The sequence below is a fragment of the Rana temporaria genome, chromosome 1, assembly GCF_905171775.1.
Source record: "Rana temporaria chromosome 1, aRanTem1.1, whole genome shotgun sequence".
NCBI classification, from domain to species: domain Eukaryota; kingdom Metazoa; phylum Chordata; class Amphibia; order Anura; family Ranidae; genus Rana; species Rana temporaria.
The window spans coordinates 385456015-385473328 of record NC_053489.1 but is presented as its reverse complement, the minus strand read 5'-3'; the positions used below and the strand labels follow the sequence as shown (position 1 = coordinate 385473328).

The following is a 17314-nucleotide window of genomic DNA, read 5'->3' as shown; positions in this document are numbered from 1 at the left end:
CTGAGGAGAAACAGGAAGTGAGAAATTCAGACAAAGAAAACAAAGAAAACAAACATTTAGAATGTAAATGGAAGGAAAAGGTAAGTGAACCAACAATGCACTAGCTTAACCACTTCCCGACCGCCTTACGACTATATATGGCGGCATTTTAAAGATGGATATCTCGGTAACGGCAGCAGCTGCTGCCACAACCGAGATATCCATCTTTAGTGTGAGCGGTCCTGTAAAAGATAACGGTGGTCTCCGCGGCGGATTCGCCGCAAGATCACCGTTATCGGCGGCGGGAGAGCGCCCATGCGTCTTAAAGAGACATTTGTTTGTTGTCATTTTTTCAAATGACAAAATTTTCATTTTTTTTTTTTTTTGCATTTAAGTCTAAATATGAGATCTGAGGTCTTTTTGACCCCAGATCTCATATTTAAGAGGACCTGTCATGCTTTTTTCTATTACAAGGGATGTTTACATTCCTTGTAATAGGAATAAAAGTGATCAATTTTTTTTTCCAGTGTAAAAAATAAATAAGAAAAAAAAGAGATTTTTAAGGGTAAAAGTTTGACGCCATGCCACGAGCGGGCGCAATTTTTAAGCGTAATATGTTGGGTATCATTTTACTCGGCGTAACATTATCTTTCACAATATATAAAAAAAATTGGGCCAAATTTATTGCTGTGTTATTTTTTAATTCAAAAAATTGAATTTTTTCCAAAAAAAGTGCGCTTGTAAGACCGCTGCGCAAATATGGTGTGACAAAAAGTATTGCAATGCTCGCCATTTTATTCTCTAGGGTGTTAGAAAAAAAATATATAATGTTTGGGGGTTTTAAGTAATTTTCTAGCAAAAAAAAATGTTTTAGTCTTGTAAACACCAAATCTGAAAAACAGAAAATTAAAAACGAACCTTTACAACCCCTTTTAATTCCACTCATTTTTTACACTCAGTATTTCTTTATCATTTAGTTCATATATTTAATACTGTGTTTGGTTTATCACTATATAGCGCTGCACACCCTTTTCTTTATTCTATTTATGAGTTGTGTATTGCTATCTTCTTTGTGCTGGCAGCTTTTTTTAGTATATTCAGTTGTGCCAATTTTTTTCATTTACTTTTTTCCAGCGCAGCGTTCAACCTAATATTTGGTTGTTTTTACATTCTGTATTTCTTTGTCTGATCTATGACACACTTCCTCTCTGTGTAATGCTCCACCCTTCATCCTTAGTTTGTATTTCCTGTCTAATGGAGAACAACTTAACAGGCCTCATGTAACATGGCCACATGCATTCTGCATAAGTAAGCTACAGACAGTATCATCTTTTGACCGCACAATACTACAACCTGTTCATCTGCTGTAACCTGTCATCTGATGTACTGTATTCTGATGTTTTGGATTAAAGCAACTTCTGCAAATAGAATCGGTATTGGTGAGTTCAAGCTATCTGATAAGGATTGTCGTCAGTGATTATATCTGCTTATACATGCCAGGCATAGAGGTCTCATAGGGGATAGATCGTTTCACAACAATCGGAGTCAGAATAGCAGATTACAATGAAACGGTAGATGAATTGCTAAAAATATTATATCCCTCCCTTTGACCTAGGCTTAATAGCAGCGTATAGAACAAAACAGGAAAATAATGAGAATCCACTTCTTTATGTAAACAGGCTATGGTCAGCTTATTATTTAGGCAAATGGAGAAACGGACACAGAGAGCACCCAGAGTACAAAACCCTCCTAATATCGAATGCCCATCCAAAATTTTAAATTAAATGTGGATTTTTTATAAATCCTCTTAAAGATTCATATCAATGTATCATGGGCTGTATGCACAAGCATTTTCATGTAGTCAGAAGGTCTAATTCTGTGAAATCAAAGATATATCACCAGAGTACAAGCAACAATACCTGTTTAGCAAGTCCCACTAAAGGAGACTTTGCCACCTTTTCAAACAGAAAGAGGCACCATTAGGCCCCTTTCACACCTGCTGACCGTATGTCTGTTTTTCATCCATCCGTTTTCGGATAAAAAACGGACATACATGTATCCCTATGGGATTGCGGATGTCAGCGGATGAACATCCGATCTCATCGGTCTCCGCTGTGCTCAGTTTATACAGACGGAGGAAAATCCTATTTTTCCATCCGTCTGCGGATCAGATGGGATGAACATGTTTATCCGATCCCCCCATAGAGGAGAGCGGAGATCTGACAGGGCGGTCCCTGCACGGTCCCTGTCATCTTCCGGCTCAGCTGGGATGAACGGAGTCATCCCCACAGAGCAAGCAGATGTAGAAGGACGGATGCTCACAGGATCCGTGGGTGTGAAAGGGCCCTTACAATTACAATGCCTCTAAATATAAGATCTACAGTATAGGCATGTCCCGCAGTTACTAGCCAGAGGCAAATATCCTCATGCTCCCTTTTGGATGTAAATTCCATGGAAAGCGATCTCAGATTACAGCAGTTCTGAAAGAACTTAAAGGGGTTGTAAAGGTAAAAAAAAAAAATCCCTAAATAGCTTTCTAAAGAGCCAAGTCCTATTTCGGCTATTTTCGGGAAGCGTGACGCGCCATAGCCGGCCGTCAATCATGTTCCCCTCTTCATAGGAACGCCTACTCCCCGCGGGGTGTCTGAAACGTAACTAACGGATTAAACTGAGTACAGCACAAAAAAACAAATAAAGGCATACTGTAGCTCACGCTAGTATGCTGAATGGCATGGTAGACAATTTTTTTTTTTTTTTAGGGTTAACCCCCGCTTTAATTACCACAATTACCTCTCTTGAAAATGAGATTGAACTACTGAAGTCACGTAATCATAATTGGCAAAATACCAATAAAATAATGGAAAAATCACAACATGTTTCCATTCAAACAGAAAATACAGGAGGGAGGCCCAACTTATCTATGATATCTGCCGGGACTTCACTTTACTGGGAACAACACTTAAAGCGGAGGTTCACCCAAAACCACAACTGACCATCCAAACTAGCATACTAGCATCAGCTACAGTATTTTTTTTTTTGTGCTGTACTTACGGTTTAATCCGTAAGTTTCATTTCAGACACCCGCAGGGAATGGGCGTTCCTATGAAGAGTGGAACATGATTGACGGCCGGCTATGGCGCGTCACACGTTCCAAAAATAGCCGGAGTAGGACTCGGCTCTTCACGGCGCTATACGGCGCCTGCGCACAGACTAGGAGCTGACTGCGCAGGCGCCGTATATGTCCGTGTCCTATTTCGGCTTTTTTCGGAAGGCATGACGCGCCATAGCTGGACGTCAATCATGTACCCCTCTTCATAGGAGCGCCCATTTCCTGGCCGGAGTCTGAAACGAAAGTTACGGATTAAACCGTAAGTACACCGCAAAAAAAAAAGCATACGCTAGTATGCTAGTTTGTATGGTAGATAAAGAATTTTTTTTTTAGGGTGAACCCCCGCTTTAAATATAAGTAATGTAGAAACAGCGAAAGAAATACCAGATCTAATGTATCATTCAGATGTCTATGATCTGATTCATTTATTTTCACCAGATCCAAGTGTGTATACCAATGTAAATATGTACATGTAGCAACATGGCAGTGTTTGCTCTCTTTGGGTGTCAAAGAAAGGCAAAAAGGTAATAAATGGTCTATAAGTTATATTTTCCAGGTGCAGTGAGCTCATGAAAAAGTATTTACATATTAAGCAGATGTATCAATATAGATGTACATATACATAAATACATACACCTAACAAAGGTAATGTATATTAGGCCCCATACACACGATAGAATCCATCCGCTGAAAAATCCCAGCGAATGGGTTTCAGCGGATAGATCCTATGGTGTGTACACTCCAGCGGATCTGTTTCCGCGGATATTTATCCCCTGGGATGGAGTTCTAGCGGATAAATATTTGATGACATGCTATCAAATCTATCCGCTGGAATCCATCCCAACGGATGGATCCACTGGTCTGTACAGACTCACCGGATCCATCCGTCCGAAGGGATCCCCCGCATGCGTCGTAATGATTCGACGCATGTGTGGAATTCCTTATATGACAGCGTCGCGCACGTCGCCGCGTCATAATCGCGGCGACGGCGCGACATTTCGGCGCGGATTTCGATTCGATGGTGAGTACACTACATCGAATGGAAATCCGCGGAAATCCTCGAGAGGATTTATCCGTGGAAACGGTCCGCTGGACCGTATCCGCGGATAAATCCTCCCGTGTGTATGGGGCCTTAGGCTAGGTATTCAAACATGGTTATTAGTAATACAGGTGTCTATCTTCCCCAAAGGATCAGAAGGCTGCCATAAATATTTAAAGGTATAGGGTAAAAGTATTGCCTAGTACAGAAGCTTACGCTTGCTTTTTTTTTTTGTTGTTGTTGGTTGGTCTTGGTTGGTTGTTTTTCTCCCATTTGCAGAAACACACAGAAATTAATTTAAACTGCCAAAGCTCTATCTAAAAAATGTGGGATTCAATCTAAATGAATGTTTGTGTCTGAGGCCGGGTACTCACGAACAAACATGTAAGGTGAAATCGGTCCGTCCGTTTTCACCGTACATGTCTGCCAGAGGGCTTCTGTACAATGGTTGTACACACCATCGTACAGAAGTCCGCGCGTAACCAGTTTCAGCATACATGTTTGGTCGTGTGTACGGGGCCTGAGTGATGGAATGCATGTGTATGAACTGTCCATGTGTAAACAAAGATTTTTTTTTTGGGTGTGTACTCACCTTTTTGTTTGGCCATAAATAAGTGTGATCACATTAATGCACATGCTTTGTACTGTTTATGTTTGTTTTTTTATTTTATTTTTCATTTGTAATGAGCTCAATACTGGTACCAGTTTATTTTTTTTTACAAATTGAAATGTATTCACTGATAAATAACCTGTGCACAGATAGAAGATCTAGATCCCTATACCTCGAAGAAACTGTAGGGATTTTTTTGTTTTTTTTTGTTTTTCCTTTCCTGTGGCTTAGAGTAACGTTTCATTCACTCTGACACTCGGAAACTACATAATAATACATTACTTTGCACCTTGTTGCATCTAAGGCCCCGTACACACGACCGAACATGTCCGCTGAAACTGGTCCGCTGACCAGTTTCAGCGGACATGTTCGGTCGTCTGTACGTCCGACCGGACAATTTTCCGGCGGATCGGACAGGTTTCCAGCGGACAAATGTTTCTTAGCATGCTAAGAAACATGTCCGCTGGAAGCCTGTCCGTCGGACATGTTCGGTCGTCTGTACAGACTCCGATCGGCCGAAAGCCCTCGCATGCGTCGAAGTGATTCGACGCATGCGTGGAAGCATTGACCTTCCAGGGCCGCGCACGTTGCCACGTCATCGTCGTGGCGACGGCGCGGCCACGTCACCGCGTATCGTGTCTGCGCGGATTTCTGTCTGATGGTGTGTACAACCATCAGACAGAAATCTCAGAGCGGACATGTCCGCTGAAAACGGTCCGGCGGACCGTTTTCAGCGGACAGTCCGTCCGTGTGTACGAGGCCTTATGGGTTCATTAGGTCTTGTGTAGGGCCGAAACAACTAATCGATTAATCGACAACTAATCGATTATGAAATTAATCAATTACAATTTTCATAATCGATTAATCGGCCAGTCACATAATGGGGTTAAAAAAAACTAAAAAGCAAATCACTACTGTAAATATTACTTTCACTGTCCCACAGTAAAAAAAATTAACCCCTTACAGTAGCGATTATTTGCTCTTTTTGTACTTGTTTTTCTTTTTTTAACCCCATTATGTTACTAAACATCTCATCCCTGGGTCACACCTCTTTTTTTTGGTGCTTTTTGCAGAAACACACTACAGTTCATTTACATGTTTTCCTATGGGACACGTTCACATCCATGATTTTTTTTCAGCTGCTGCGTATTTGGAAAGGGACGGGGACTTTTTAACGCAAAACTGTGCTATTTTTTTTTTTTTTTGGTTCAATATACTTTAATGGAGAAGCTGCAATGGAAAAGCATGTAATGTGTTTTTGCCGGAATTTGTGTTTTGTAATCTGCCCAACAACAAATTGGGCCAAAAAAAATTAAAAATGCAATTTTTTTTAAGGCTATTATCCGATTAATCGACTAATCGAAACAATAATCGGCCAACTTATCGATTATGAAAATAATCGTTAGTTGCAGCTATAGTGATGTGTTTTGTCTTGTTTTTCCTTCCAAATTGACGCATGTGCTGTGAATATGTGTAAAGGTTTTGGGGCAGATCCACAAAGCACTTACGCCGGCGTATCTCGAGATGCGCGGCGTAAGTGTAAATATGCGCCGTCGTATCTATGCGCCGTATCCACAAAACGAGATACGCCTGAAAAATTGTTTTTTCCGACCGACGTAATTTTTCTGCGCCGGCGCATCGTGGGCGCAAAAATACGCTGGACGCACCATTGTTTTGCTATGCAAATGAGGGAGATACGGCGATCCACGAATGTACGTGTGCCCGACGCGGGCTATGCGCGCTGCGCATAGGTCATACGTCCGGTCTAAAGTTACCCCTCATAAAAGCAGCTTTAACTTTGCACCAGACGTGTGCAGGTCAGCTTCAGCAGCACCGTTAGGGACTAGCTGAGCATCCACACTTGCAGGACAACAATCTGTATGCCAACATGCCAGGGGCATCCATGGTCATAGCTATACTACTGGCTTTAGATGCGCGTAGAAGGAGGAGGGCACGGAGGAGGAGGGCACGGGAGAGGATATACCGACCGCGCATAAACGTCTTTGGCATGGTGGATTCTGAGGTGTATCGCATCTTCAGATTCAGCCCTACTGCCATCCTGGAATTAACCACAACCCTGAAAGATGACATCACCAGCCAGACACACCGCTCACATGCAGTGGAGCCACTGGTCAAGGTCCTGGCAACACTCCATTTCCTTGCCAGTGGCTCGTTTCAGCGTACAAGTGGAGTCGTGGCTGGGATGGCACAATCCTCCATTAGCAGATGTGTGCACCAGGTTGTCCCCGCAATCCTCAGATGCATGGCCAACCAAATCATCAGACCCACCCAGGAGCATCTGCGGGTGAAGGCAATGCGTGATTTTGTCAGGGGGGCCATTGATTGCACACATGTGGCACTACAGCCCCCCCCGTGACACAGAGCACATATACCGTAATCGGAAGCATTGGCATTCCATCAACGTACAGGTGATAGCCGATGCCCAATGCCTCATATGACACGTCCGTGCCAAACACCCAGGGTCCAGCCACGACAGCTACATATACCGTCAAAGCCCCATCCCCACAGAATTTGAACAGAACATGTATGGGGACAGCTGGCTGGTTGGTGAGTGACATGGGTGTCAGGCATGACTGTCCGCCCCCATGATGCAGACATCACGAGGGGCACATGCACGACTAACATCCTCCTGTCTTTTCCCTTCCAGGTGACTCTGCATATGCACTCGCACACACACATCACATCCTCATCAAATTGGATTAGCCCAAGTCCACCAATCAGGACTTGGGAGCAGCAACGCCACGACAAGGCTCCAATTATGTTGCTGGACATTCATACACCATTCACACGGACCTGGGGATCACTTCTCCCTGGTCCTGGGGATCCCTTCTCCCCAACAACCGAGGGTGACACCCCTTTTCCGGCAGGAATGTCACCCCCACATTCATACATCAGTCACACTGTAGCCTGCCTGGGCTACAAAAAAATAATAAAACTCATAACCTGAGAATAATTGAAAAATAAACATAAAAAACTCATAACCTGAGTCGAACTTAAAAAAAAATTAAAAAAATAACTTAACGGCGCTGCCGTGCCCCACGCCTGCGGCGGCCACGGCCCCGGCTCCTCAGGGGAGACTCATGGGGGGGGGAAATCAGGAGGAGAAGCATCCCCTGATCTCTGCATGCCTGGCGGCCTGCCCTCCAACGCCAGGGCGATGCGGATGAGGACCACATTGGTGTCCTCCTGCAGCCTCACCCCCGCCTGGATGGCTGCCGTGTTGGCCCTGACAGCCTCTGTCAGGGCGTGGATCTCCTCACCCACACCTGCTGTGGTGGTCTGCAGATCAGCCATGCAGGTGATCACAGCTGAGGAATTGCATCCGACATCCTGCATAGATTCCTTTATGGAGGCCATGCTGTCTGCTATGTGCTCCATACTCCTCACAACCTGACCCAGATGGCGGGCCTGGTCCCTCCGGAGGTTTTCTGGCAGAACGTCTGCCACCCCCCTTGTCTTCCTGGTCACCTTCCTGTGTCCCGAAGAGGCTTGGGGCCTAGGAGACGGGGAGACCCTTGGGGGGGAAGCCCTGTTGGGGGAGGAGCGGGAGGGGCTACCCCTGATGGAGGCCTGACTGGTGCAGCAACAGGGGAAGACAACTCCAAATGGAGCCTCACCTCATTGCCACTTGTGACCTCCTCCTCCTCAACCACCTCCTGAGGAGAGGTGTGGCCACTCCCTTCCAATGAGGACTCAGACTCATGTCCGGGGGATGGTGTGGACTGGCCACCAGCATCAGATGGCCCAGCACCCTCCTGCACATCTGTGGATGACACAAAACATTCACATGTTGGAGGATCCACACACTTGTCACATGTTCCCTTCCACCCCCACACATGCTACACACCAGATAGGAGATAAAACACACTTACCTGTCCTCAAGGCATCCGTAACAGAGTCAAAGCCAGGAACTCCCTCCACTTGATGCCTGTGGAGGCACTGGGCAACCACACGCTCCTCAGCAGTGAGCGTCTCCATAGTTGCTGGTCCCCCTCCAGTGCCCCTGGCATGAGTGGTCATCCTGGCCAGCTTACCTCGGACCACGCGCCGCAGATCATTTATCTTCTTTAAAATGTCATTGGGGGTCCTGGTCTCACTCCCCAATGCATTCACATCATCTTCAATCTGTGCCAGGATCTCCCTACTCCTGGCCTGGGTGGTGTTGGCACTCTCTTCCCCATGGAGATACCTATCATTCAGTGCCATGGCCCTGATAATGATAGCCCTCTCCTGTGGGGAGAAATTAAGCTTCCTCTTCTTCCGAGCTGCTGACATGGCTCTAACACAAACACCTACAAACAACAGAACAAAAGCACCTTGCTTCAGGGGGCGAAACAAGAGGATGTACTTTTGCACTGGACGGGCGCATGTCTGGGCATATTTTTGCCCTGGGCGTATCTCACTAATTACGCCGGTCCTAGTTCGTATCTCACTGATTACGCCGGGCCGAGTTCTGAGCATACACAGAGAGGTGCTGAACATAGTCAGCGTCATTGCGCATGCGCCGTAAGGTCGGCCCTTCATTTGTATGGGGTCATGGCTCATTTGAATGGAACACGCCCACTTCCTTCCTACTTTCAATTACGCCGGCTTACACCTCGGAATTTACGTTGCGCCGGCACATCGTCGGGTGCAAATACTCTGAGGATACGGTATTTGCCTCTCTAAGTTAAGCCGGCGTAACGTAAATGAGATGCGCTACGCCGGTCTATATATGCGCCGATGTACGTGGATCTACCCCTTTATGTTTACATGTTGTCTTCTTAGACTTTAAGTACTTACAAACCCACCATGTTTTCCTATAACTTTTTGTTTGTCAGAGTATAGATATGTGGGTGTGTCTGTACATTTTTGACTGTACTTACTGTTGATGGACTCATTACCTCTGCTGGAAGACTATTCCAAGGATCCACTGCTAGTTAGTCCATTAGGAACCTCTCAGGCCCCGTACACACGACCGAGTTTCTCGGCAGAACTCAGCCAGAAACTCGATCGAAGCTGTATTCTGCTGAGAAACCCGGTGGTGTGTACACTTTCGGTCGAGGAAGCCGACGAGGATCTCGTCGGGCCAAATAGAGAACATGTTCTCTATTTCCTCGTTAGTCAACGGGGAAACTTGGCTCACCGAGATCCTCGGCGGCTTCACAAGGAACTCGACGGGCAAAACTATGTGTTTTTCCCGTCGAGTTCCTCGGACGTGTGTACGGGGCCTTAGAGAGGTATAGTGAGGTGTTATTAATGTTTTTTGAGTTTTGTATTTTAGGAGAAATACACAAACAAGGGCGGATGATCGGACAGAGACTGTGAAAATTACTTTGAAACACAGAGGACCTTAAAACACAGTTGTTATGTGTGTTTTAAGGAGAAGCCTTGAATGGAATTAATTACAGTCAGGCCTAACTAAATTCTAAAATATATACGGTATATTTTTTTTTTTAGTGGTCTGTTTCATTAAACTTCTGGCTCTCTCTCTGATACAACTTCATGTAGCCTGTTTGACTTGCAAATAGATTTCCACTGAGAATCAATTATTATGTTAATCACTATGGAGAGAGGGTGTTGCCTTTTGTATAGCTGCAATGTTTGATGGCAGTTTCAATCGTTTTTTGTTTAAAAAAATACAGATTCAATGCTCTTTAACCCCCCCGGTGGTATTCCCGAGTCTGACTCGGGGTTAAATTTTTCTCCTGCGATCGGTAACCCCGAGTCAGACTCGGGCTCGCCTCGCTGAATCCACCGGCAGTGTTTACTTACCTTGTCCTTGGATCCAGCGATGCCACCGCGCTGTGTGAGCGAGCGGTAGCTCGCTCGATTCACACAGTGCCTCTATGTGCCGCCGATCTCGGTTCCCTGCGACGTTGCGACGCAGGGGGGTGGAGAACGGCGCCAAATTCAAAAACGTAAACAAACACCTTACATACAGTATACTGTAATCTTATAGATTACAGTACTGTATGTAAAAAAAACACCCCCCCCCCCCTTGTCCCTAGTGGTCTGCCCAGTGCCCTACATGTTCTTTTATATAATAAGAACTGTTCTTTCTACCTGCAAACTGTAGATTGTCCATAGCAACCAAAAGTGTCCCTTTATGTCAAAAATGGTTTTAGAGCAGCTAGAAAACAGCGATAATAAATTATAATCACTTGTAGAATTGTGCCATAGCGATTTGTGGGGAAATTCGTCATAAAAGAATAAAAGTAATGACACCGACAATTCTGCAACTAAGAAAATTTCAGTGATTTTGAGTTGATTACATTATTGAATCATTTTTATTATAATTATATTATTATTTTTTATAATTATTTATAATTATTTATTATAATTTATAATTTTGTTTTTAAAAAAATTTCATACCCGGGATGCCTACTAGACATTTGGATTTAAGTGAGTTATTCCTAAGAATTACAGGCCTACAGTATAAAACGACAAATTTCCTTGCAAATAATGGTACCGCTTTCAGCACCTAAAATCTGAAATAATCATACCGCCAGGGAGGTTAACAATTTAAAGAGAAAGGGGTATCACAAATCTCATGTTGAGGCAGCATTAAATCTGTACCCCCCCCCTGTTTTTATTTTTTATTTATTTTTTGTTTCATTTTTTTTTTTTTTTTCATTTTCTTTACTGCTAAACTGTTTTTCTTTCCTATATCACCTTTATTTTTTTTGGTGATTCTTGAGTTTGGTTTCGCTATGGTGAAATAAAAAAAAGAGGGGAGTATGGGGAACATTATAGGGAGAACATTTAAAACAGTTAAACATTTTGATATAGAATTTTAAAAGCTTCCCTATAGCATTTTGGAATTGGACAAAGTTCCAACATTTTTTTTTCTCTCTTTCGACATAATTGTTTTATATAAATTTATGTCATTATAGCAATTACCAACTATGACAATATTAACAGTAACACCTGGGTTTAGCAACAGTCATGTGACTATTTTCTTTGTATATGTGACATACAGTCCTCTCTACAGTTCTAATATTTGGCAGTCATTATATGTAGTCATTGGTAATTTTTTTAATGTTGGTCAGTTTTCTTTTTTGTGCCATAAGTTCAAAGAGCATTGCTTGAATATCATATAGATATACGGAGACTTGTGAGACTCATAGTAATTGGCAAATAGCAGAGAGTATAGTACAATTGTACTTAAGAAGTAATTTAGGTTGATCGTTCCTGAAACCACAAGTAACTGGTGACATCACACTTATCCGCACTCTGAAATCATGTTATTTTTGTCTGCTTAGGTGACACTGCCTAAATCTGCACAGAGAACTCTTAAAGTTATGACCTCTTCTGTAGCCTGCTAAAGGCAGGACTCATACAGTAGCTACACATGGTAGCCAAGGACAGAGCCATATGCACAAAAGTTTGGCACAGCCAAAGCTTTAGCCCATCATGGTTGGTATAACTGAACACAGTTTCAGTAAAAGGAGTTTGTGGTGAGTTGCGATGGCAACAAGATCCCCCTGGACACTTGAAGGGTGATACACAAACACAGGGGTATTCAGCAGAAGGTGGGGCCATTGCAGGCATATGACAATGGAGGAAGAAAGATGGGGGATGAAAATCAGACAACCTGGCTGAAGGGCATAACTATTCAAATTGTTAAATTTGTCAATGGGAAAGGGTCTCATTATTATGTTGCAGTATATCTATAACAATTCTAATCAAAGGTCCTTAATACTCAGAATGACAAGATAAGCATTAATTTGAATGCATATGTCTTAAAAGTACTAGTGTTTTTCTTTCTCTACCTTGGCCCCCATTAATAAAGTATAATCTCAGAAAGCCAGGAAAGCTGGTATAAAGGCTATTACTGTATGCTGTATCCAATTGGATTCACCATGGACGGCTGTCCCAGAAGCAAGGGCAACATGACCAGATTGACATTATGGACTTTCGTACTATTATTATTGGACGGTTGAGAACAAGGATCCTCATGTTTTTTTTTATTCTCCGTGTTTTTTGTGTGTGTTCTGTCTCCTATTATTTTTATTAATGGCTTATTACATCCAGAACAAGTGATGACTACCGATACTGAGATCCAGAAATGTGGACTGGAGAGTTTAAAAGTATTTTTTTCCTCAAAGAATTTTTTTTTTAATTTCAGAAGGCAAAGACAAAGTTCCAAATACCGTATTTGCCGGTGTATAAGGCGACCGGGCGTATAAGACGACCCCCTAATTTTACATTTTTTTAAATATTTTTTGCCTGTACTCACCGTATAAGACGACCCCCCTTCCGATGCTTCATATTTCTTCCTTCTGGAGCCATATTCCTCTTCATTCTTGCTGGAGCCAATCACCACGAGCAATGTATTCTATTAATGAATACAAAGCCTGCTTGGCTTGGCAGAGGCTGTAACATCATCAGCCCATGCCTCTCAAAGCCAATCAGAGCAGGCTACTGTATGTAGCCTGTTCGGATTGGCAGAGGTTGTTACTCCAATCCGAGCAGGCTCTGCATTCATTTGAATACATCGCTCACCGGGATTGGCTAAGCGGTATATACTGTATGTAGCCGAAGCTACATACAGTATTACCGCACATCCAGCAGGCATCCGAGCAGCTGATCCGGCGTATAAGACGACCCCTGCTTTTTTGCCATTTTTTTTAAGTGTAAAAGGTAGTCTTATACGCCAGCAAATACAGTATTAAAGAAGATTACACATAAACCATAAACCACCTAAGTGTGGCCGAGTCTCATATTCTCAACTGGCCACAAGGGGCCATCTGTTGCCTTATGGGTTTATGTGAAATCTCCAGTAACAGCTGTAAATAATATTGCAATTAGAAATATATTTCAGTTGAAAGGAAATATATTTAAAGTACTGGGTGCTGTGTTAGTCTTACGGTAATTAGCTCAATATCAAAGGGTGGCCTTTTGTTTTCCCTGATTACATCTCACATGGGCAGTAAACAAGAGCCTTCTTTGACTTATCCAATCAGGCTGTGCCCAATATACATTTACTAGGTACAGTGACCAATTAGGAAGAATTATATTAACCACTGCATATATAATGCTTTGTGAGCAAGCTAAGACTCTTTTTTTTGGTGTGGGGACAGACACCAGTCACCATGGGCTGACCTGAATTTAACAGGTAATCTAACTCTTTACTTGTATCTTATAATATATTGTATTGTAAATATGGGCGTTGTGGGTAATTTGTAAATACCATGTAAGCCAGGGGGCCTACACTGTACATTGTGTTGAAATTACTGTCCGGTGTGTAATTTGTATATATTATCTAATCCTATCAATAAATGTGTATTGTAGATGGAACTACCTCTTTGGTGTAAGATCTCTCAGATATAGATATGTATATGTCCATGCTACTACAATGATTGAGGTATATGCACATAATCACAGAAACTAGTCAACACCATTGCTATAGTAAGTCAACATCGTTGACTTGCATTCTTAAAATAAATCTACTCTTCAATAAAAAGTAGAGTCTCCATATGCATGAGTATACCTACATTAAATTCCCCAGTACAAACATAGAAACAATATAAAAAAAAAGAAAAGTAACATTAGCAGAAAAAATTGTCAGCTGATATAGTTTATAAAAAATAAAAAAGGTTATTTAAAAAGCTTTTTGTGAAAAACATTGATACATTATTTTGAAGTAAATAAATTGTGGCTGTGTCAATATAAACATATATGTATTTACCATGTCATGCAGGACATCACTGGTTAAGAAGCTGTCCTGTATGTAGGTTACTTCCACCTCCATGGGCATCCCATAATCATTTGGACGGTGCTGTAAAGAAATGATACAATACGTAAAATACTTTTTTAAAGTATTAACATGCTGAACCCTTACTCCAAACAATTGTATGCTTTGCTAACCTCAGCTGGAGGTAGAACCCAGAAGGGTGATATTGTAGATTGAACTCCCTGGTTCCCATGGAAATATGGTCCTAATATAAAGAATTTTGTGTCATCACAAACATTTTTACTGATTGGATGGTACAAGGGAACAAATGCAGGCAAAAAAAAAAAATCTCACCACATATCACACCAAGACATGGTTGGAAGCTATTGTCAGAACCCTGCAGTTTAAGTTGATAATCCATTTGAGCTTCAATGTCCTGTAGTGATGGCAGAGCCGGACTAAAGGGGTGACTATGGTACCATCCAACCAAAGACAAACCACGAAGGAAGAGACTATGACATATCTGATTGAAAAATATTAATGTTAAATGAGCAAGAAATAAAGTAAGGCATAATACATACAAAAACAGAATAATTTAAAGAAAGATCTTAGCTGAATTCATCAAAAAGTAAAATGTGCAACTTCCTAATCATCCTTTCAGTTACTGCCATAACTAAATTATACAGATGCTTTAATTAACATCATAGTGATTAAAGTGGAGCACTGTTTGTTTTTTTAAATTGCTGTGAAATAGATAAAATAGAGGGAAAGTTAGGCCCCTTCCACATGAGGTGGATCCGCTCAGCGGAGTCCACCAACTCAGCATGAGATCGCTCCTAGGTCTCCTCTGAGTCGGCAGATGACAGGTCCATCTCCTGTCAGAGCCCCGCAGATTTCTATAGGGAGATTGGATGAAAATGGTCAGCATGTCCATTTTCATCAGATCTTATCCGATCCAACCTGCCAGACGGATGACTGAACGTAACGCCAAACGCCTGTATTTGCAGGTCGGATGGCAAAGGGTGTCAGCGGACACATCTCCGCTGACATCCGCCTGCCCATAGAAGTCAATGGGTGGCCTGCTCGGATCCGCCTGAAAAACAGACAGGCGGATTCAATCGTGCTTATCGTGATAAAGGGGCCTTATAGACTAGAGGTGTGTGTGGGGGGGGGGGATGGGAGTGACAGTCACAGAGAGGGTCATAAAACTGTTGGATAATGAGTAAGAAAACCCATATTTAAATTTAGGCCATTATCTCTTGTGTCAAAAAGAAATATTATTCTTAGTTCAAAAGTTTTCCTTTCCTGGATAGTTCTGAAGGTCCCTTTAAGACAGGGGTGCCCAACCGCTGGCCCGCAGGCCACATGTGGCCCGCGGCATCCTCCGATGTGGCCCGCCATGTCTTGCTCTGAGATGGCGGGTCGGCAAGCCCAGATCGCGGGTTCCCGACCCACCATCTCCGAGCATTAGTGCGAAGAATGGGGTCATGTGCGGTGGCCGCGGCTGGCCTATCCGTGATCGCAGTGGGGCTGGCCTATCCGTGATCGCGGCGGGGCCACGGGGCTGGCCTATCAGTGATCATAGTGGGGCTGTCCTATCCGTGATCGCGGCCAGCCTGGAGTCCCGCTTCCGCCTCCACCGCATTGTGAACACCGCTGCCTTTACTTCCCTCCAGGCTCTCCCTCTCCTACAGACTGATGAAACCTACAAGCTGCAGGTTAGGGGATAGATACAGTCTAAGGAGAGAGGGAACAGCCAGCCAGAGTTAGAGTCAGTAAAAATAAAAAAAACGTCTGGTGTCAGTATAAGTGTAGTGTAGTAGTCAGTGTAGTGGGCAGTGCAGTGAAGTGGACAGTGTAGTGGTCAGTGCAGTGAGGTAGTCAGTGTAATTGTCAGTGTGGTGAAGTGTATTGTAGTGATCAGTGTAGTAGTCAGTGCAGTGTAGTGGTCAGTGCAGTGAGGTGGACAGTGTAGTGTAGTGGTCAGTGCAGTGAAGTGGACAGTGTAGTGGTCAGTGCAGTGTAGTATAGTGGTCAGTGTAGTGGTCAGTACAGTGGTCAGTGTAGTGTAGTGGTCAGTTCAGTGCAGTGTAGTGTAGTGGTCAGTGTAGTTTAGTGGTCAGTGTAGTGGTCAGTGTAGTGTAGTGGTCAGTGTAGTGCACTGTAGTGTAGTGGTCAGTGCAGTGAAGTGGACAATGTAGTGGTCAGTATAGTGTAGTGGTCAGTGTAGTGGTCAGTGCAGTATAGTGGTCAGTGTAGTGTAGTGGTCAGTGTAGTGGTCAGTGCAATGTAGGTGACAGTGTAGTGGTCAGTGCAGTGTAGTGGTCAGTGTAGTGTAGTGTAGTGTAGTGGTCAGTGCAGTGAAGTGGACAATGTAGTGGTCAGTGCAGTGGACAGTTTAGTGTAGTGGTCAGTGCAGTATAGTGGTCAGTGTAGTGTAGTGGTCAGTGTAGTGTAGTGGTCAGTGTAGTGTAGTGGTCAGTGCAGTGGTCAGTGCAATGTAGGTGACAGTGTAGTGGTCAGTGTAGTGTAGTGGGTAGTGTAGTGGACAGTGTAGGAATCAGGTACTGTAGTGGTCAGGATAGTGGACAGGTAGGTCAGTGTAGTGGCAAGTATAGGAAGCAGGTAGGTTAGTGTAGTGGTCAGTGTAGGGGTCAGGTAGGTCAATGTAGAAATCAGGTAGGTAGGTTAGTGTAGTGGTCAGTGTGGGAATCAGGCTGGTCAGTACTATTGTAGGAAGGGAGGGGACTCAGGGAGTGCTAAAACTCCACAGGTTAGGGGGTGCAAATTACTTGCCTTGCCCCGGGGGCTGACAAAGCCACGCTACGCCGCTGACGCTCATTGTGGCCCGCGACCGGTTACTAAGTCGATAAAGTAGCCCTCGCTCCTCAAAAGGTT

The 17314-nt window shown here is 43.6% G+C and overlaps 1 protein-coding gene across 1 annotated transcript in view; it reads right to left on the bottom strand.

Annotated features, from left to right (window-relative positions):
• LOC120911588 (MPN domain-containing protein-like) overlaps nt 1-14517 on the bottom strand; it is a 74839-nt gene extending 60322 nt beyond the window's left edge. The window contains exon 1 of the mRNA XM_040322537.1: nt 14432-14517. Within this exon, the coding sequence (XP_040178471.1) occupies nt 14432-14500 (69 nt within the window). The 5' untranslated portion in view covers nt 14501-14517. The remainder of the gene's footprint in view (nt 1-14431) is intronic.
• Nucleotides 14518-17314: the final 2797 nt, after the last annotated feature.